Below are 14,617 nucleotides of genomic sequence, written 5' to 3'. Positions count from 1 at the left end.
ACTTCATCTGTTAACAACCTTTGGAAAACCAACAGATATTTCTTACATAAATCTAGTGCATGTTGTTCCAGGTTTAATTATATGCAAGGAATGATACAAACGTGGAACATCAGTCCATAAACTATGAACAGATGGGTAGAAGTATTCCATATATCTTGATAAAACTCTTAAATTCGTGGCAAAGCTTGTCGATCATGATTTCCTTTTTTTTTTAAACAACTTCATGATCAACAGAGATCAAACATCCATCCAGTCTACGTTGTTCTTTTTTCATTATAACATACAAATGCCCATTTACAAATAATACACCAAAATGAATAAAAGTTTGGATACCAAAATGAAGATTTGTTCCAACTGACATCGTGCCTTCTGTATACAAAGGTCCTTGTTTTCAAGTCCATTCCCCAGTGGTACCACACAGGACACAACCGCAGAACTGAAGTGCTTCTAACAGCCACTTTTCTTTCCTTCCTGAACGCCCAACTGCTGTGTCCACATAGTCACTGACTGAATTAACACAATATATTCTTTTTGTTTGTTTTTTTGATTTTTTTTTTTTTTTTACTGTAATCTTGGCCAATATTGAGACATATCAGGTTCACTTCCAGGAACTTGAACTGGAACTGACACACCAGGGGAAATGAGTCCTAGAAGTGGATGAAAGAAATAGCCATGTAGAGATTCCCTTTGAGAGACAGGCATGGAGTATGAATTTATAAGTTAAAAAAAAAATCTCTAGTACTTTCTAACATTTCAAATATATTTAAAAAAAAACTTTCGAGTCTTATAAACAAAAGGAGCACCTTCAGAAACTAGAAAACATGTTTACATGCACCTACTGAATCCCAACCCCTCCCCCCCAAAAAAAACACCAACTCCAGGCTTCCCTGGTGGCTCAGACAGTACAGAATCCACCCGCAATGCAGAAAACTGGGCTTCGATGCTCTTCCTGAGTTGGGAAGATCCCCTGGGGAAGAGAATGGCTATCCACTCCAGTACGCTTGCCTGGAGAATTCCATGGACAGAGGAGCCCGGTGGGCTACAGTCCATGGGGTCGCAAACAGCCTGAGCATGACTCAGGACACGACTGAGCAACTAACACTTTCACTTTCCACTTGTCTGTATGTTTGGAACTTTAGCAACAAAACCATCCTGGAAAACCAAAGTAGTACTTCTTCAGTTCCAATGAAAGGCACAGAAGAACTGGAAGGACCTGAGAAGTCTTTCCAGTAAGCTGGGACGAGGTGGGGGGATGGCCTTCACTGTTGAGTTTGGCTAATACAATAAGTTATCCTTCTGAAAGATACATTTTTGGGTCTTGCCTTCATATGCAACTTCCGCAACCAAATTCAGGAAAAACAACTTTTTTTGCCAGTATGGCATTAAGTTACTAACTAGTTTGACTGAATTCCCCTTTTTAATTAGTTTTCCCCAGAGAAGCAAGCAACAGAGAGTAAAACACACCATCATACAAGGCCGACAGATTCTTTCCAGATAAACTACGAATGAAGGGAGATGACCTGGCAAAAGAAGCTGCAGAGGCCATCTCTGTGCAGCCTGCGGAGAGCACGGCTCACCTGTGGAAGTGGCGCCCGAGGTGCCCATCGGCTGGCTGTTCATGTGTGTTTGCATGTGTGGGGGGGTGTAGGTATCATAACTCCGCCCGTTCACCGAAGGGCTGGTGGGCAGCATGCAGGAGTACGAGGAGGTCTGGCTAGGGACTGGGGGCTGCGAGGAGAAAGGCAAACCCGTGGTTACCGAGAGACACGTTGCACAGCCACATCCCCAGGCTCCCTCCTCCCCAGGACTCTGCCAATAAGTCTGAATACACCCTCAAGTAAAGCACTGGAATTCCATGTGGGAACTCTAAGATTGGGCCTCCAACTGGTCCTTCTATTGTCCACTGCTACAGGAAAGTTGCCCACATACCAAACTTTTTAAAGTGCCCAAAATTCAGACTACAATCCAGCTAGATGGTTGGCACCATCCATAAATGAATAGAATTTTTGTCCGTTTTCATCTTGGACCTTCGCTGGCACCTTTAGAGAAGTTTTAACATGAGGACTTCCATAAATACATTACCCCTCTCTCACAAATTCAATCTATTAATATTTGGGAATCCAATGACACCCCCACCCTTTAAATGCTGTATTTCAAGCTCTGAGGCAGAAAACACCGGGAGGAACTCTGTAAAGTTTGGTTTAGGGACCTTGGAAGCCTTTGATGGTGGGACTCATGGATTTAAAGATTCTTGAAAAGGCAGATCAGTAATGATCTCAGGTTAAAGTAGTCAGAAGTGTCAGGAAATACCTAGCCCTACCATGAAAATTTGCTGTGACTTTCTTACAGACCCCAAACCCGAGATTGCGTTTAATCCACAAAATTGTGCTGCTACCCTCTAAATATTTAGAATCATGGTAGTAAAAAGATAAACCTTTATCCTAACTAAATAAATACACAAGGCTGGGACAAAACTCCTCCTGAGCTCTCACAGGGCTATGGTGGGGCAGCAAACTTGGGATGAACTAATAGAAGCGTAATGTCAGGAGCAAGGGAGAGGACAGCACTGCTCTAATCTGCAAACTATAGACATGTTTAACATTCCAAGATCCACATCCTCAGAGGCAGTGACGCATTAGAGAAGGTCAGAGAAGGACACCTGCTCCTTATGGCTTCAAATGGTTGAAGATTTTGGTCAACAGGATAAACTGATGGAAAGACAGGACACCCCTCACCCAATTCCAAGAGTCAAAGAGCAGTTTTCTCTGAATAGTAGAATTGTTGATACTTTAATTTTGTTTGATGACTATATATGTGGTTTGAATGATATTTTAAGTTATATAATTTTAAAAAATCAGCATCTGAAATAAATCAACCCACACGGGCCTCTATGTGGACACAACTCTAACAGAATAGCAGCATCTATTTAATTGTTTCTGTTTTCTCATATATACAGTTTTTATCTTCAGAGAAACCTAGGTATTGCTACAATTTATAAAACTGAACAAGACAGTCAGTGGCCTTATTAAAGTCAGAGGAAGACTGCTAACACCGAGTTCAAAGAGGCAAGCAGGCCCTCAGGGCCTTGCCAGAATTTCAGCTTGCATTTGTTTCTATCCTGAAATCACTTCCTCCAGGCAACCTTGACTTCTAGAAAATTCCAAGGCAGTTATAGCCACCCCAACTAATGGGCTGTTAATCCCTTAATTTACATTAATTGCTCTATGGTCAATAATATCCAGATGTAATAAAAATAGACATGTGAATAATGCCTCTGAAGCTGCTTATCTAGCTGTTCCTATATTAATCTAAAGACCGTGAAACATTTATTTTAGTGTGATTTGGGTTAGAAATCCAGCCAAAGATGTTCAGTGGAGAATAAACTATCTGTGTATCCCCCAATCTGTTTCCAGGGGCTCATGCTGGCCAGTCTCATACCACCCAGCATCTCTAACTGCTGTACAAATAGAACAAGAATCCTGAAGAAGTCATGGCAGAATATCCTCCCCATCAAGAAACCCTCTGGCTTCAAGGTTCCAGTACACCCTACCTACCTTATACAACGTTCATCATAAAATAGGATTAGCCTAGTTGAGGACCTAGCACAGGTAGGGGCCGATATATATTTGAGATGGAATTGAGTAGGGGCAGGTTGTTATACCAAGTGAATAGCATCAACCTTTCCAGGCAGCTAGTTATGCCATAAACTCATCACATCATTCACAGCAAAGATACGTGATATTTCTAGCAAATACCTTCTATTCCTTTTATTCTAAGATAGAAAAAGAAAATTATCTTTTCCTCTATGTTAAGTAAATCACACTATACAATATGAATCCCAATTCTGATCCTTTTTTTCTTCCTCACCAGTTTATCACAAACATCCTAAATAACATCCAAAATACACATAAAGACTATAAATTTATTTATACAAACACCTGACTATAAACCTGTTTTACCCATATTAACCCCTTACTAGCTAATAATTTGCCAGCATTATTTTCATTTTCTGGTCCAAGTTTCACACTGATCCCTAAAGCATGCCCCATTCTCATCCAACATCATCAAGTTGACATTCCCAATAAGCAAAAAGGCAGATTAACTGGACTGAAAATCAAGTTTTTATTTTATTAAAGGCATGAATCAATCAGCTAAAAGACTGGATTGACTGCTTTCATCTTAGACTTCACTGATCAAGCCAATCACTGTACTGAGAAAGTCTCCCAAGGGTAAACACAGGGGCAGTGAGGTCTGCATGCCCCAACCCACATCTAACCTCCTCTCCCAGGGACCCGTTAAGTGGGCAACCGCCGGCCTCACTTACTTGCATAGGCAGATTATTCGCCATGGTGAAGCTGGGCATGGGCGGCAGAGCACTGTACGTGTTTGTGAGGGCTGTGTCTGTTCGGCCCAACATGGAGCCGGAGGTGAAGGAGGAAACTGCAGGGAGAGGAACACAACAGTCGTGGTGAGAGTCAGAGCCAAGGGCAGAAAGGCTGAAACACACTGATCAGCAGAATTAATATTTCCAGTTACCAGGCGTGGTGGGTTGTGGGATGGGTTGGTAGACGCTGGTGCTGAAACTGCTGCTGATGGGAATATGACTAGGTGTGTTGCTGGCTTGTCTTCTCTGATTCCTCAGCTTTTCTTCTCTTCTCCATTTGGCCCTTCGATTAGAAAACCATACCTGGAAATCAGACAGAACAGGTGAGCCCTGTGCCTGCTCCCAGCTCTGCCCCATCCCTGACAGGTCCACTGTCCTCCTCCCCCAGTCCCCGAGTGACGGCAAAGCATTTAGCAAACTAAATCTGTTTCTATTGATACAAACAAATGACATTCCTTAGAAGCAGCTGGGTCTCTAAAAAAGGCAAATGGTATGAGTCACATGAACACATGAACACACAGTCCCCAGGTACCTGTATTCTCGCTTCAGGTAGATCTATTTTGGCCGCTAGTCTTTCTCGGGCAAACACATCTGGATAATGGGTTCTCTCAAACTCTGAAAGAGTAAGTTGCATTTTCTATGTTGCACCAGAACTATACAAAATGTGTCAACCAAAGCCTGGATCAAGCTGATTTTCACCTCCTGACTTCCATCACTTTCAACCAATTCCCTTTAAAATGCTACTACTATTAGCATTGACTGTACTTGGAAGAACTATCCCATCAGAACCGTGTTCTATTTTTTTGTTTAATGTCATTCATTCAAGGTCTCTTCTGTGGCCTGAATTAGCCAAATCATGACTCTTTCTTTATGAGAAGTCAGATTTCTCATCTTTGAATTCCTGGTACGTGGAAAGAAGAAAGAAAACACATACACTAAAAGAGATACCCAGAAAAGACAGAAAAAGGGAACCTTTTCAGGCCTCTGTGCAAGGGCCCTGGCTAAATTTAGCTCTTTGTACTGAAGATGTGGCATTTACTTTGATTTACTGCTTCCCTACTTTGAAAAACTCCATCACCTTTCTCCAGGGCCTCAATTTGCTCTTGGGTAAAGGATGTTCTATTTCTTTGCAGCTTCCGCTTCAGCTGAAGTCGCATTTGGGCCTCATCTGAATCTTCTCCATTGGAACTGATGGAGTTGGTATTCTCTCCCCCTCCTTCCTGCTGCTGGCAGCCATCTGGAAAAAAAGGAACAGGACAGTAAGAGAAATTGGGAATAACTTGGAGTCTGCAAAAGGGGCCTCACATAGCCATAAACTCCAAGAGCAGTCTATTCTCACAGTCTCACCAAAACATTCCCGAGGTAACTGTCAGCCTTCAAAAGACATTGGTGACACATGTTACCTGACCACCATTTTCTGTTTTTATGATGATGAGACTGTGCAATGTAGATACTTATAGAATGTTATTCTGTGAATAACAAAACAAGTGGTATAGTTTCCAATTAAAATGTTCTTTCATAACTAACCCTGACCCTCCACATGCTTCACCCAGCTCCCTCTCCTTGCAGAATTTATTTACCTATGGCTGTGTTGGGAAAATAGAAGAGTGACGTTCAAGATTTCAGCTGATCTATAATCAGTAATTCCTATCTAATCAATTAGATGTTGATAGGTTTGTAGAAAATGCTATTAAGAAACCAAACCAAGCTTGTAATCTTTAAAAAAAATATTTATCTAGTTTTTATTTGAATTCTGCACAGTCAATTTCATTTTAAAGGTTGTGAATTTAGAAGTGCTTGCATTGTTCTGCAGTTTTATTCAACTATTGTATGAGTGCGCTTTGCCTTGACACCTATTACGAGCACAGCTGTAATTATATCATCACCAAGAACAGGCTATAATTGCTGAAAATGGAATTTTATATTTAGATAAAAGGACTGTCCATTCTTTGTAATGTGTTGCACCAGAGAAAAGTAAGATTTCTTTTAAATTTTTAACGTGTAATTTTAAAAAAGAAATAGTAGAGAGTTCACTAACTAGCTAAATATGCTATGCTGCAGCTGAATCCTTGGCATATCATTTAAGTGGTGCATTTTTAATTAGGGCATTTCCACCACTTTTAATGTAATTTCTATCATTAAACAGGGGAAAGTTTTATTGTTTTCCTTTGCTGCTTGGAGGGCAAGATGTGCACTTGGGCAAGCTGTCTCCTTTTGCGCCTTGCTGGAGAGGCCACAGCCTGTCTGAAGCAAAGGATTCAGTTCTCGCTAGGCCTCCAGGACCACTGCCTCCTGGGTCCTTGGTCTTGGGTCCTAAGGCCCCCTAGGGATACCAAACGGGGCTGCCCCCCTCCCCATCTTAGCGACTTGGCCCTGGGAGGAGGAGGCTCTGGGGCGCCTTGGTGGGAATCGACTTGGCCAGGAATATCATTTATAACCGGGAGACAATAGGCAATGCCTTCAAAGAGTTCAGGGAATTGTGACAGGATCTAGTGGGATCTTTTCAGGAACTTTGAAATGTTTTAAAACCCCAACTTTCTCCCCCATTTAAACAGGCAGATTCATCAGCACTGGCCACCATATGGGCCCTTGGAGATCTATTGAGATGACCACCAACACTTGAATAGAGAGGGGCTGCTTTTCAGCACTGCACAATGCCCCGCGAGTAAGGGAAACTATTAAACTCCTGGGGCAGGAGCGTTGGCAAACTTTCGTGGGCAGAATTTCGAGGCCACAATGAGCGCGGACAACAAAAGGATTCTCTTGAGGCGTGCAGCGGACCAATTGTGTTACAAGAAGCCCAGTCAACAGACTTTTCAGTGAAGTGTGTTAACCCCTCTGCTCTGCTATCATTAATCACTGTCCGAAGAGCGGGCGCCTCAATGCTATTTAGGGCGCTTGGCTGGGGGCTGGAGGGTGGATGGGGGGCCGGGGCAGAGGGTGGGGGGGCGCAGGGACGGTGGATGAGGACGGGATGTGGGGGGAAGCGGGGCGGAGAGGCAGAGCGGATGAAGACCAGCGGGGAGGGAGACAGGAGGGGAGGCACAGAGGTCTGGTTGAGGGAGGAGGAGAGGGGAGGGGTAGAGAAAGGTGGGGCCAGAAAGAGGCTCCGAAGAGGAATAGGCCAGAAAGGTGTAAGAAGGACAGAAAAAGAGCGCTGAGAGGAAAAGAGACAAGAGGGTCAGCAGACAAGGGGAGAGACCGAGGGAGATAAGAGAGAGACAGAGACTTAGTAAATGGGCTACTTCGGATCGTCTTGCGCTACATCAGAAAGGTGGGGCTTGGGGAGGGCTCCTCGGCCGCGCCCGAGAGCAGCTCACTCACAGGTGCCTGGCACCTGCGTCCCCGCTAATTTACTGCCCCAAGTTTCACGGGGACTTTTCAACGTGTTTTTCAGGGAGCGAAATGCCGAGCCCCTTTTCTTTTTGGATTCAGTCGATGAGGAAGACTTTAGAAATAGACTTTGGGGGACCAACTAGAAAGGCCCATCAGTTATTGCTTTTGGAAAGCACAAACAAAAACCTGCGATCCTCCAACGTGTAGGGAAGGGACCGAACACAATCCCATCTTGCTGGGGTGGCGGTCACTCAGACGCCTTCCAGGAGGCCCCACCCCAGTCCTTTTTTCTGGCACATTCGATCTCTCCGATTAAACAAAGCTACCCGGGTGTGCCTCGGAAGACCCCCACAGATAGCATTCTCTGCTCACGTTTGCTTCACTGACACTTTCCTAATTCTAAAACATGGACATGTGCTCACGTTCTCCTTCTTCCTTTCTTCCTCTCCGCACCACCCCCCCCCCTCGCCCGTGGCCCCCCGCACCACACTCACACACACACACACCACACACTTACTCACAGGAATGAAGGCGCAGCACCGACTTGGGAAGTAATTTTTTAAGGGGAGTCATTTAACGGAGGATGAGGAGCACTTGATTTTAAACCTCTTTGGGGAGAAACAAACAGCAGTGGAGACAGAGGCGGGTCAGGAGAAAGTCCTGGCTGCAGGATCCCTCCAAAACCCAACAGAGCCAGTGTGCACCGCTGAAAGCTTGCTACTTGAGCAACAGTCCGCAGCCCGGCGGTGCGGAAGAGGTCACTTTAACTGGATGCCTCTCCTTTTTTTTTTTTTTTCCTTTAGTGGATTTACTTTCCACTCTTAAAGCTTTTTAGCAAAATAAAACTAGAAGTTGGATCTCGGATTCCCCCCATGATAAACCTAAGTGGCAGACAATTAAGATATCTTCTTTAAAAGGCGCCCCCTCAGCGCAAAAAAAGGGCCCTTCAATGGGCGCCGTCCACCTTCCAGCCTAATCCTCGAGAAGGCGAGTGAAAGCGCCTCCCATTCTCCCAGACCCGGGACCATCTGACGCTCGGGATAGGATTTGTTTCCTGGAAGGAGAAGGGAGAGAGAGAGAAAGAAGAAGAAGAAGAAAAAAAAAAAAGACGCTGGGAAATAAAATCATTCCTTAGTTTCTTAGTGTCTTAATCAGTGAGGCGGAAAACAAGCAAGAAAAGATAGCAACCCGGTTGCGGCACCTTTTCAGCTCTGGAGCGCGGATCAAAACATTGAAGCATCTGTTGAAAAAAGAGACTGACTAAATCCTATAGAGGGCCTGGGTATTACGGAGGGGTGGGGGGAGGAGATAAGAAAAAGTGTCTCCGTGATCCCTAAAACCACCAAATCGCTGGAGAATTGGGGGCCGGATAGAGTTGTCTCTTGTGGTTGTCAGCCCACATCGGCACAATTTTATTCACCACCGCATGGCGTTGATCAGATGGAAACCATATTTGTCTCCCTCTGAGACCTAACCTCGCCTTATGCTTTCGGAGTCATGGACTCTTTTAAAACCCAAAACCGGCTTCCTGGGCCGGGAAAGGGGGCGAGGGAGGGAGGAGGGCCTTCTTAGCGCCCAAAGAGCCAAGGATTCCCGGCATGTCAGCCGTGGCCACCGGCGCCCTGTGGCCCCTGCACCCGGGCACTCCGCGCTCGGCTGGCGTGACCGTCCTCCCCACGCAGCGGGGACCAGGCACAAGTGTGTGTTGGGGGGGGGGGGCTGGGGGAGTTGGGGGGCGGGGCCCGGGGACAGAGGGAGAACCGGCAGTTGGTGAGCCAGAATGCTCCAGCAACTGGGTGCCTGAAAGAAAGTTCAAAGCTCCTGAACGAGCGCCACCTCCCGCCCCAGCAAACAGGAGCCCTCGCGCCCAGGGCTCAGCCTTCCCAGGCCCGGTCACCGAGTCCCGCGCCCTCCTGGAGACTTCTCTGGCAGACGAGGCGGCGGGGTGGGGTCACCCCGACCTCAGATTGGGGTGGGCGGTGGTGCTGGGGGCGAGCAGTGGGAGTGCGTCCCTTGGGTGTGTCCGGTGTGCGCACGTGGGAACCCTACAGTTTCAAAGGTCAGGTGAGGGTATGGCGGTCACTCCCTCGTCCTCACCAGAGGCCGGAGGGGGCCAGCGGGGAGCCAGCGCCGCCTCGGGGGGCAGCCTGCCGCACCCCGGGAGGCCGAGGTTCGGCCCGATCCGGGCGAGCGGGCGGGCGGGTCGCCCAGGGGAACCGAAGCCCTGCGCATCGGGAGGCCTCGGCCCGGCCGAGCGGCCGCGCTGGGAAACAACCGAGCCAGCGCTTTGCTCCCTATCTTCCCAGTGTCCGTCCTATATTGTTTTCTGCTCTTAAAACTGACATGTCTAATTGGCAATTGGTGCCGAATCGTGTCCAGAGGTCTCTTGTGGAACATTTCTACAGCTGTCTCCTTCAACTAGACGCTTATTCATGTCGCCTTAATGAGAAACAAAACGTTCTCTAATGAGCAATTACAGAGCGACAGGATTGTTCCCATAACAAATTCTTGCGAGTGACAGAAGCATCCTTTGTACCAGATATTTCGCATACTGTTACCGATTTTCCCTTCCCTCGCCGGCTCCGTGGAGGCGCGGGGCACCCAGATTGGGTTGAGAGCGCACGGAGGCGAGGGCAGCCCCGTCAGCGTCCCCCTCACCGCCTCCCCTGGCCGGGAGCCCCCAGGCTTGGTCGTGCTCCGGGGAGTGAGATTCCACGTCCCATTATCCCTCATATTATCTCCTTGTCACGAGGACAACAAATACCGATTAATCTTCGGAGTAAACTGTTTCCTATTCTTGACCAATCTACCTCCGGTGTGTGGAGGGGAGGGGCGGGGAGAGCCAACCGACCCGACCCCACCCCCGTCTGCTCCTCTTCTTCCATCCCTTCTCACAGAGCCTGCAACGGTCCAGATCCTATCTTTCCTCTCAACTCCCGGGTAGCTCCCAGCACACCAAAGTCTGGCTCACAGAAGCCTCACCCCACCTATCTTATTACACAGTCGCCACCCACAAAGAATGAGAAGTAGGGGCCCAGAGGAGTGGAGGGGGTCCGAACCTAGAGGGTAGGGTTGTTTTAGTTGGGAAATCAACATTTCCAATGCCCCATCCTCAACTTGGCCCTGCATCTCACTGTTCACCCTCTTACACACCTTACTCATAGTCACATAATTTGTCGATTACAGCAAAAAGCAAGATGATACAATTATGTTTACCTTGCAGTCTGTCAGTGTGTTAACTTGTCACACTTCTACAGCAAGGGGGCTCTCCGTGCATTTTAATGGCACATTTGAATAGGGCACCACGCAGCTAGCTCATACAGGCACACACCTACTCCTGCCCATAACACATACTCAAGCATGCACGCACACACACACACACCCCAGCCACATTCATACTACTTCTGACTACACAATACTTGAATTTCCAGCCAACCAGACAGTTCAACAAATACCACCTAGATACAGCGCAAGTCAATGTGTCCCAAGCCCTTGAAGAGTTACTCCCACTACGTTCTCCAAGCACGAAAGTCCAGAGAGGGAAAAGGTTGGAGGAGAAGAGGATACGCAAGGGCTGCATATATGGAGAGTTTGAGGATGGGTGTTTGGGTTTTTACCTTGCGTAGGTTGCCCTGGCACTGATGTTCCCGGATACCAACCCGGGCGGGTGCCCCAGCTTCCGGTCTGCCCGTTCAACATCCTTAGTTTATCATACATGCCGTCTGCGCCCATCTGTTGCTTTTCGCTAGCCAGGTTGCGAAGAACTCTGTTTATTGATGACACCTGCAAATCAAATCAAGATCAAACCAAATGGCAGAGTCTCCTGAAGACACAGTTGCCCTCTTAAGTCTCCATCTCAGCATGCCACCCCTTTAAAGAATGACCCCTAATACATTAAAAAAAAAAAATCCCCAGCCATCCTGGGACAGTGGGTGGACTTGCAGAGACATCGTGGAAAGAATGTCAGCTATCACTCTGGGCATAGAAACTGAGTTGGGTAGAGAGCTGGAACACTAGGGAGGGGTCCTTCACTGTCGCTCAGTGTCTTTGGTGACCTAACTCACATGGCTGCTTTTTTATTATTGTTGTTGTTACAAAGATTCCCTGTCTCCAATATTAAGACCTGGCTTAGAGATTTCTTTCACTGTTATTTGTTTTTTATATTAGGACAGAAATGGATGTTTGATTTCTGAAAGAAGGTTCAAACAGCAAGATGTGGAGGAAGCTTGCTTGAATCTGGTTTTCATTTTCACTTTCCTTCTAGATTCCAGTGACTTTCTCCACTCTCTACCTTGCCACATGCAAATATGGTGACTAACCCTCCCACACTTGACTCCCATTTCCAGAAGGTCAATAAAAAGGTCAAAGTGCTCCTCTCAAGACCCCCAGGTACAGAGGTGACAAACAGAGGTGGAGCAGGGAGGAGAGAAAGAGAAAGACACTGGCAGAAAGGAGAGCAGGGGGACGCAGAGAAAGTGATGGTAAAGAGGGAAGAGCATGGGGCTTAGGGCAGGGAGAGGGAATGTTCTCAGTGAACTTACACTTGGTATGTTATCGTTGGTACAGACCCCCTCGGACAGTAATCTGTCTCGGATTTCCCAAGCAAAGATGGACGGGCACTCCCGCTTATACTGGGCTATTTTGCTTACAACTTCTGGAGTCGCTACTCTCGGTTTACTACCACCGATTGCCCTGGGTCTGATGGAGCCAGTCTCGTAATACCTGCCCAGAATTTTACTCACACATCCGTTGGACACCTGCATAGGGGAAGTGGACAGAAAACCACATTATTAATAATTTCAAGACAAAAATAAAATTGTTTAAGTATGCATTAAACAATGACAAGCTTACGTTTTGATTGTCCAGCACTTGGACTTTTGCATCTGCATGGGTCTATAACACAAAAATATACCTTCAATGGTATGAGAACTTACTGTAGAGAGCTTTTTTTCTTAAAATTACATTTGTAGCCCTAAAAACTACAAATAGGATGATACTTTCAAACAGTTTGAACTAAAAAAAAAAAAAAAACCTAACTTAAAAGTTTTTAAAACTGTTTTTGTAAATAAACACTGCCAGAAGATGCGTCAAAACGAAGTCAGATTGTTTTGTGCTGATCTTGCTTAAAGTGGTGTTATGTTTTAATGAGTGAAGGGGGAAAATAAACTGAATCTTTAGTCATTTTTCCTTTAAAAATATGCCAATTGAGTGAGTTAGGGAGGGAGGAAAACAGCATTCGTCTTTTAAAATCAATATATATTCTTCATGAAAATGAAGAAATAAAACAAATATCTCAAACCCTGAGAGGTAAGCATGGGGTGAGTGAGAAGGGGATGAAATTATGCAGATTTATATAATTCATTTTATTACAGTTCATAAACTGTTACCACAAAGAACGTTTTAACAAATGAAAAGAGAAAGGTTTTTTGGTTTGTTTGTTTTTAATTCACACCCAGTTTTTTTCTTAAGCAGATGAATTCTCTTATGTGACTGACCCAGGTTGAAAGAGATCGGGAAGGATGGTGGAAGGAAAGGGGAAAGCAGAAGGCAGGGGAGTGGGGTGGGGGCTGGAATGAGGGGTGAGGGTGGGGGTCCATAATTAGCAGCGTTTACAGTAAGAAATGAAGAGAGGGCCTTGAGAGTGGAGGGCCGCAGGGGCGGCGAATGGGGCGGCGCCGGAGGATCACCTGCAGAATTCGGGAAATGTCGCACGGCCGGGCCCCGCTGTGAGCTAGCTCTACGATCTTCTGCCGGGTGGAGTCCGGCAGTGGCCGCCCGTTGACAAAGACACCACCGAGCTGATTCACTCCGCTGTGACCTGAAGAAAGGGAGAGGAGAGCAGAGCAGAGAGGAGGGGAAGAAGGGGCAAGAAAGAGAAGAAGGGGAAGGAGGAGGTGGAGGAGGAAGAAGGAGAAGGATGAAAAGGAGGAAGGAAGAAGGAAAAGAAGAAAAGACAACCACAATGCATCCTCAGCTCCCTGCCAGCCCTGGCCAACCTCAGTGATCAGGTCCCTGCTCTCGATGGAAAATGACAACCGGACCTCGAAGCCATTCCAGGCATCGGGCAGCCCAGCCCAGACACAGCGGAGCTCCTGCCCACCCGCCTGCAGAACAGAAGCACGGTGCAGACACACGTAAGAACACACACACCTCACTACTACTCACTGCTTTCACTCCAGGAGAACCCCCAGCCCACTGCTGCCCTCCAGAAACACCCCAGCCAGTCTTTGAACCCGAAAGGTGCAAATAATCAGCTCAGAAATATCCTCCCAAAGATCCCCTCTGAGTGTAATGAAAAACCACGAGTCCTATAGAACCCCCACTGCATCTTCAAGCTCCCTGCATTGTTAGAACTGTGATGGCAAACCCTACAGCTCCTCAGTGTTCCCTCAGATGCTAGATCCAGAAACATTTGCTGTCATATTCCAAACTCTGGTGAAGCACCAGGATTTAAAAAAAAAAAAATAGGAGAAAAAAAGTGAATAGAGTAAAGAAGAACCAGAACAGCAAATCTGTGGCCAGTGAACCGCAACCTGGGTTCAGCACCTCCCATGCAGACTTCCTCAAGCCCCTCATATCGGCTCCAACCACAAAGTAGTCTGGCTGCTACAGTGGGCCAGAGGTCTGGGAGTCTGTCTGCACCAGCTACAGCTCCGCTTTTACTTCCGATGCTAAATTCGGCCCTCCCCACAGCCCAGGATAGACAGGAGCAAAAATCAAAAAGTGAAAAGGAAAAGACCACACCACAGTGTCCCCTTCCCTCCTTTATCTGGTTATCTCACAACCTCACCCTATTGTCTAAACTGAGAATAGGGAGGAGTTAGCACCCCTGTAGCCCCCCTCCCCAGAAACCACAGGCACACAAATAAAGCCAATTGCCAATTTCCACTTCCTTAA

At 46.7% G+C, this 14,617-nt stretch overlaps 1 protein-coding gene across 8 annotated transcripts in view; it reads right to left on the bottom strand.

Moving 5' to 3' along the window:
* Positions 1–203: 203 nt before the first annotated feature.
* The window catches only part of PAX6 (paired box 6), a 28,397-nt gene continuing 13,983 nt past the window's right edge, over positions 204–14,617 (bottom strand). For 3 of the 8 annotated variants that reach the window (XM_027562747.1, XM_027562746.1, XM_027562748.1), the window contains exons 5-14: positions 13,408–13,538; positions 12,572–12,613; positions 12,262–12,477; positions 11,338–11,503; positions 5,463–5,621; positions 4,917–4,999; positions 4,537–4,687; positions 4,325–4,440; positions 1,578–1,728; positions 204–647 (exon numbers count right to left, since the gene is read on the bottom strand). In XM_027562747.1, the coding sequence (XP_027418548.1) occupies positions 562–647; positions 1,578–1,728; positions 4,325–4,440; positions 4,537–4,687; positions 4,917–4,999; positions 5,463–5,621; positions 11,338–11,503; positions 12,262–12,477; positions 12,572–12,613; positions 13,408–13,538 (1,301 nt within the window). In that variant the 3' untranslated portion in view covers positions 204–561. The remainder of the gene's footprint in view (positions 648–1,577; positions 1,729–4,324; positions 4,441–4,536; positions 4,688–4,916; positions 5,000–5,462; positions 5,622–11,337; positions 11,504–12,261; positions 12,478–12,571; positions 12,614–13,407; positions 13,539–14,617) is intronic. The other 5 variants (XM_027562750.1, XM_027562749.1, XM_027562751.1 and 2 more) reach the window with 3 other exon arrangements.

This window comes from Bos indicus x Bos taurus, chromosome 15, assembly GCF_003369695.1.
Source record: "Bos indicus x Bos taurus breed Angus x Brahman F1 hybrid chromosome 15, Bos_hybrid_MaternalHap_v2.0, whole genome shotgun sequence".
Classification (NCBI taxonomy): domain Eukaryota; kingdom Metazoa; phylum Chordata; class Mammalia; order Artiodactyla; family Bovidae; genus Bos; species Bos indicus x Bos taurus.
This window is presented reverse-complemented; position numbering and strand designations above follow the sequence as displayed.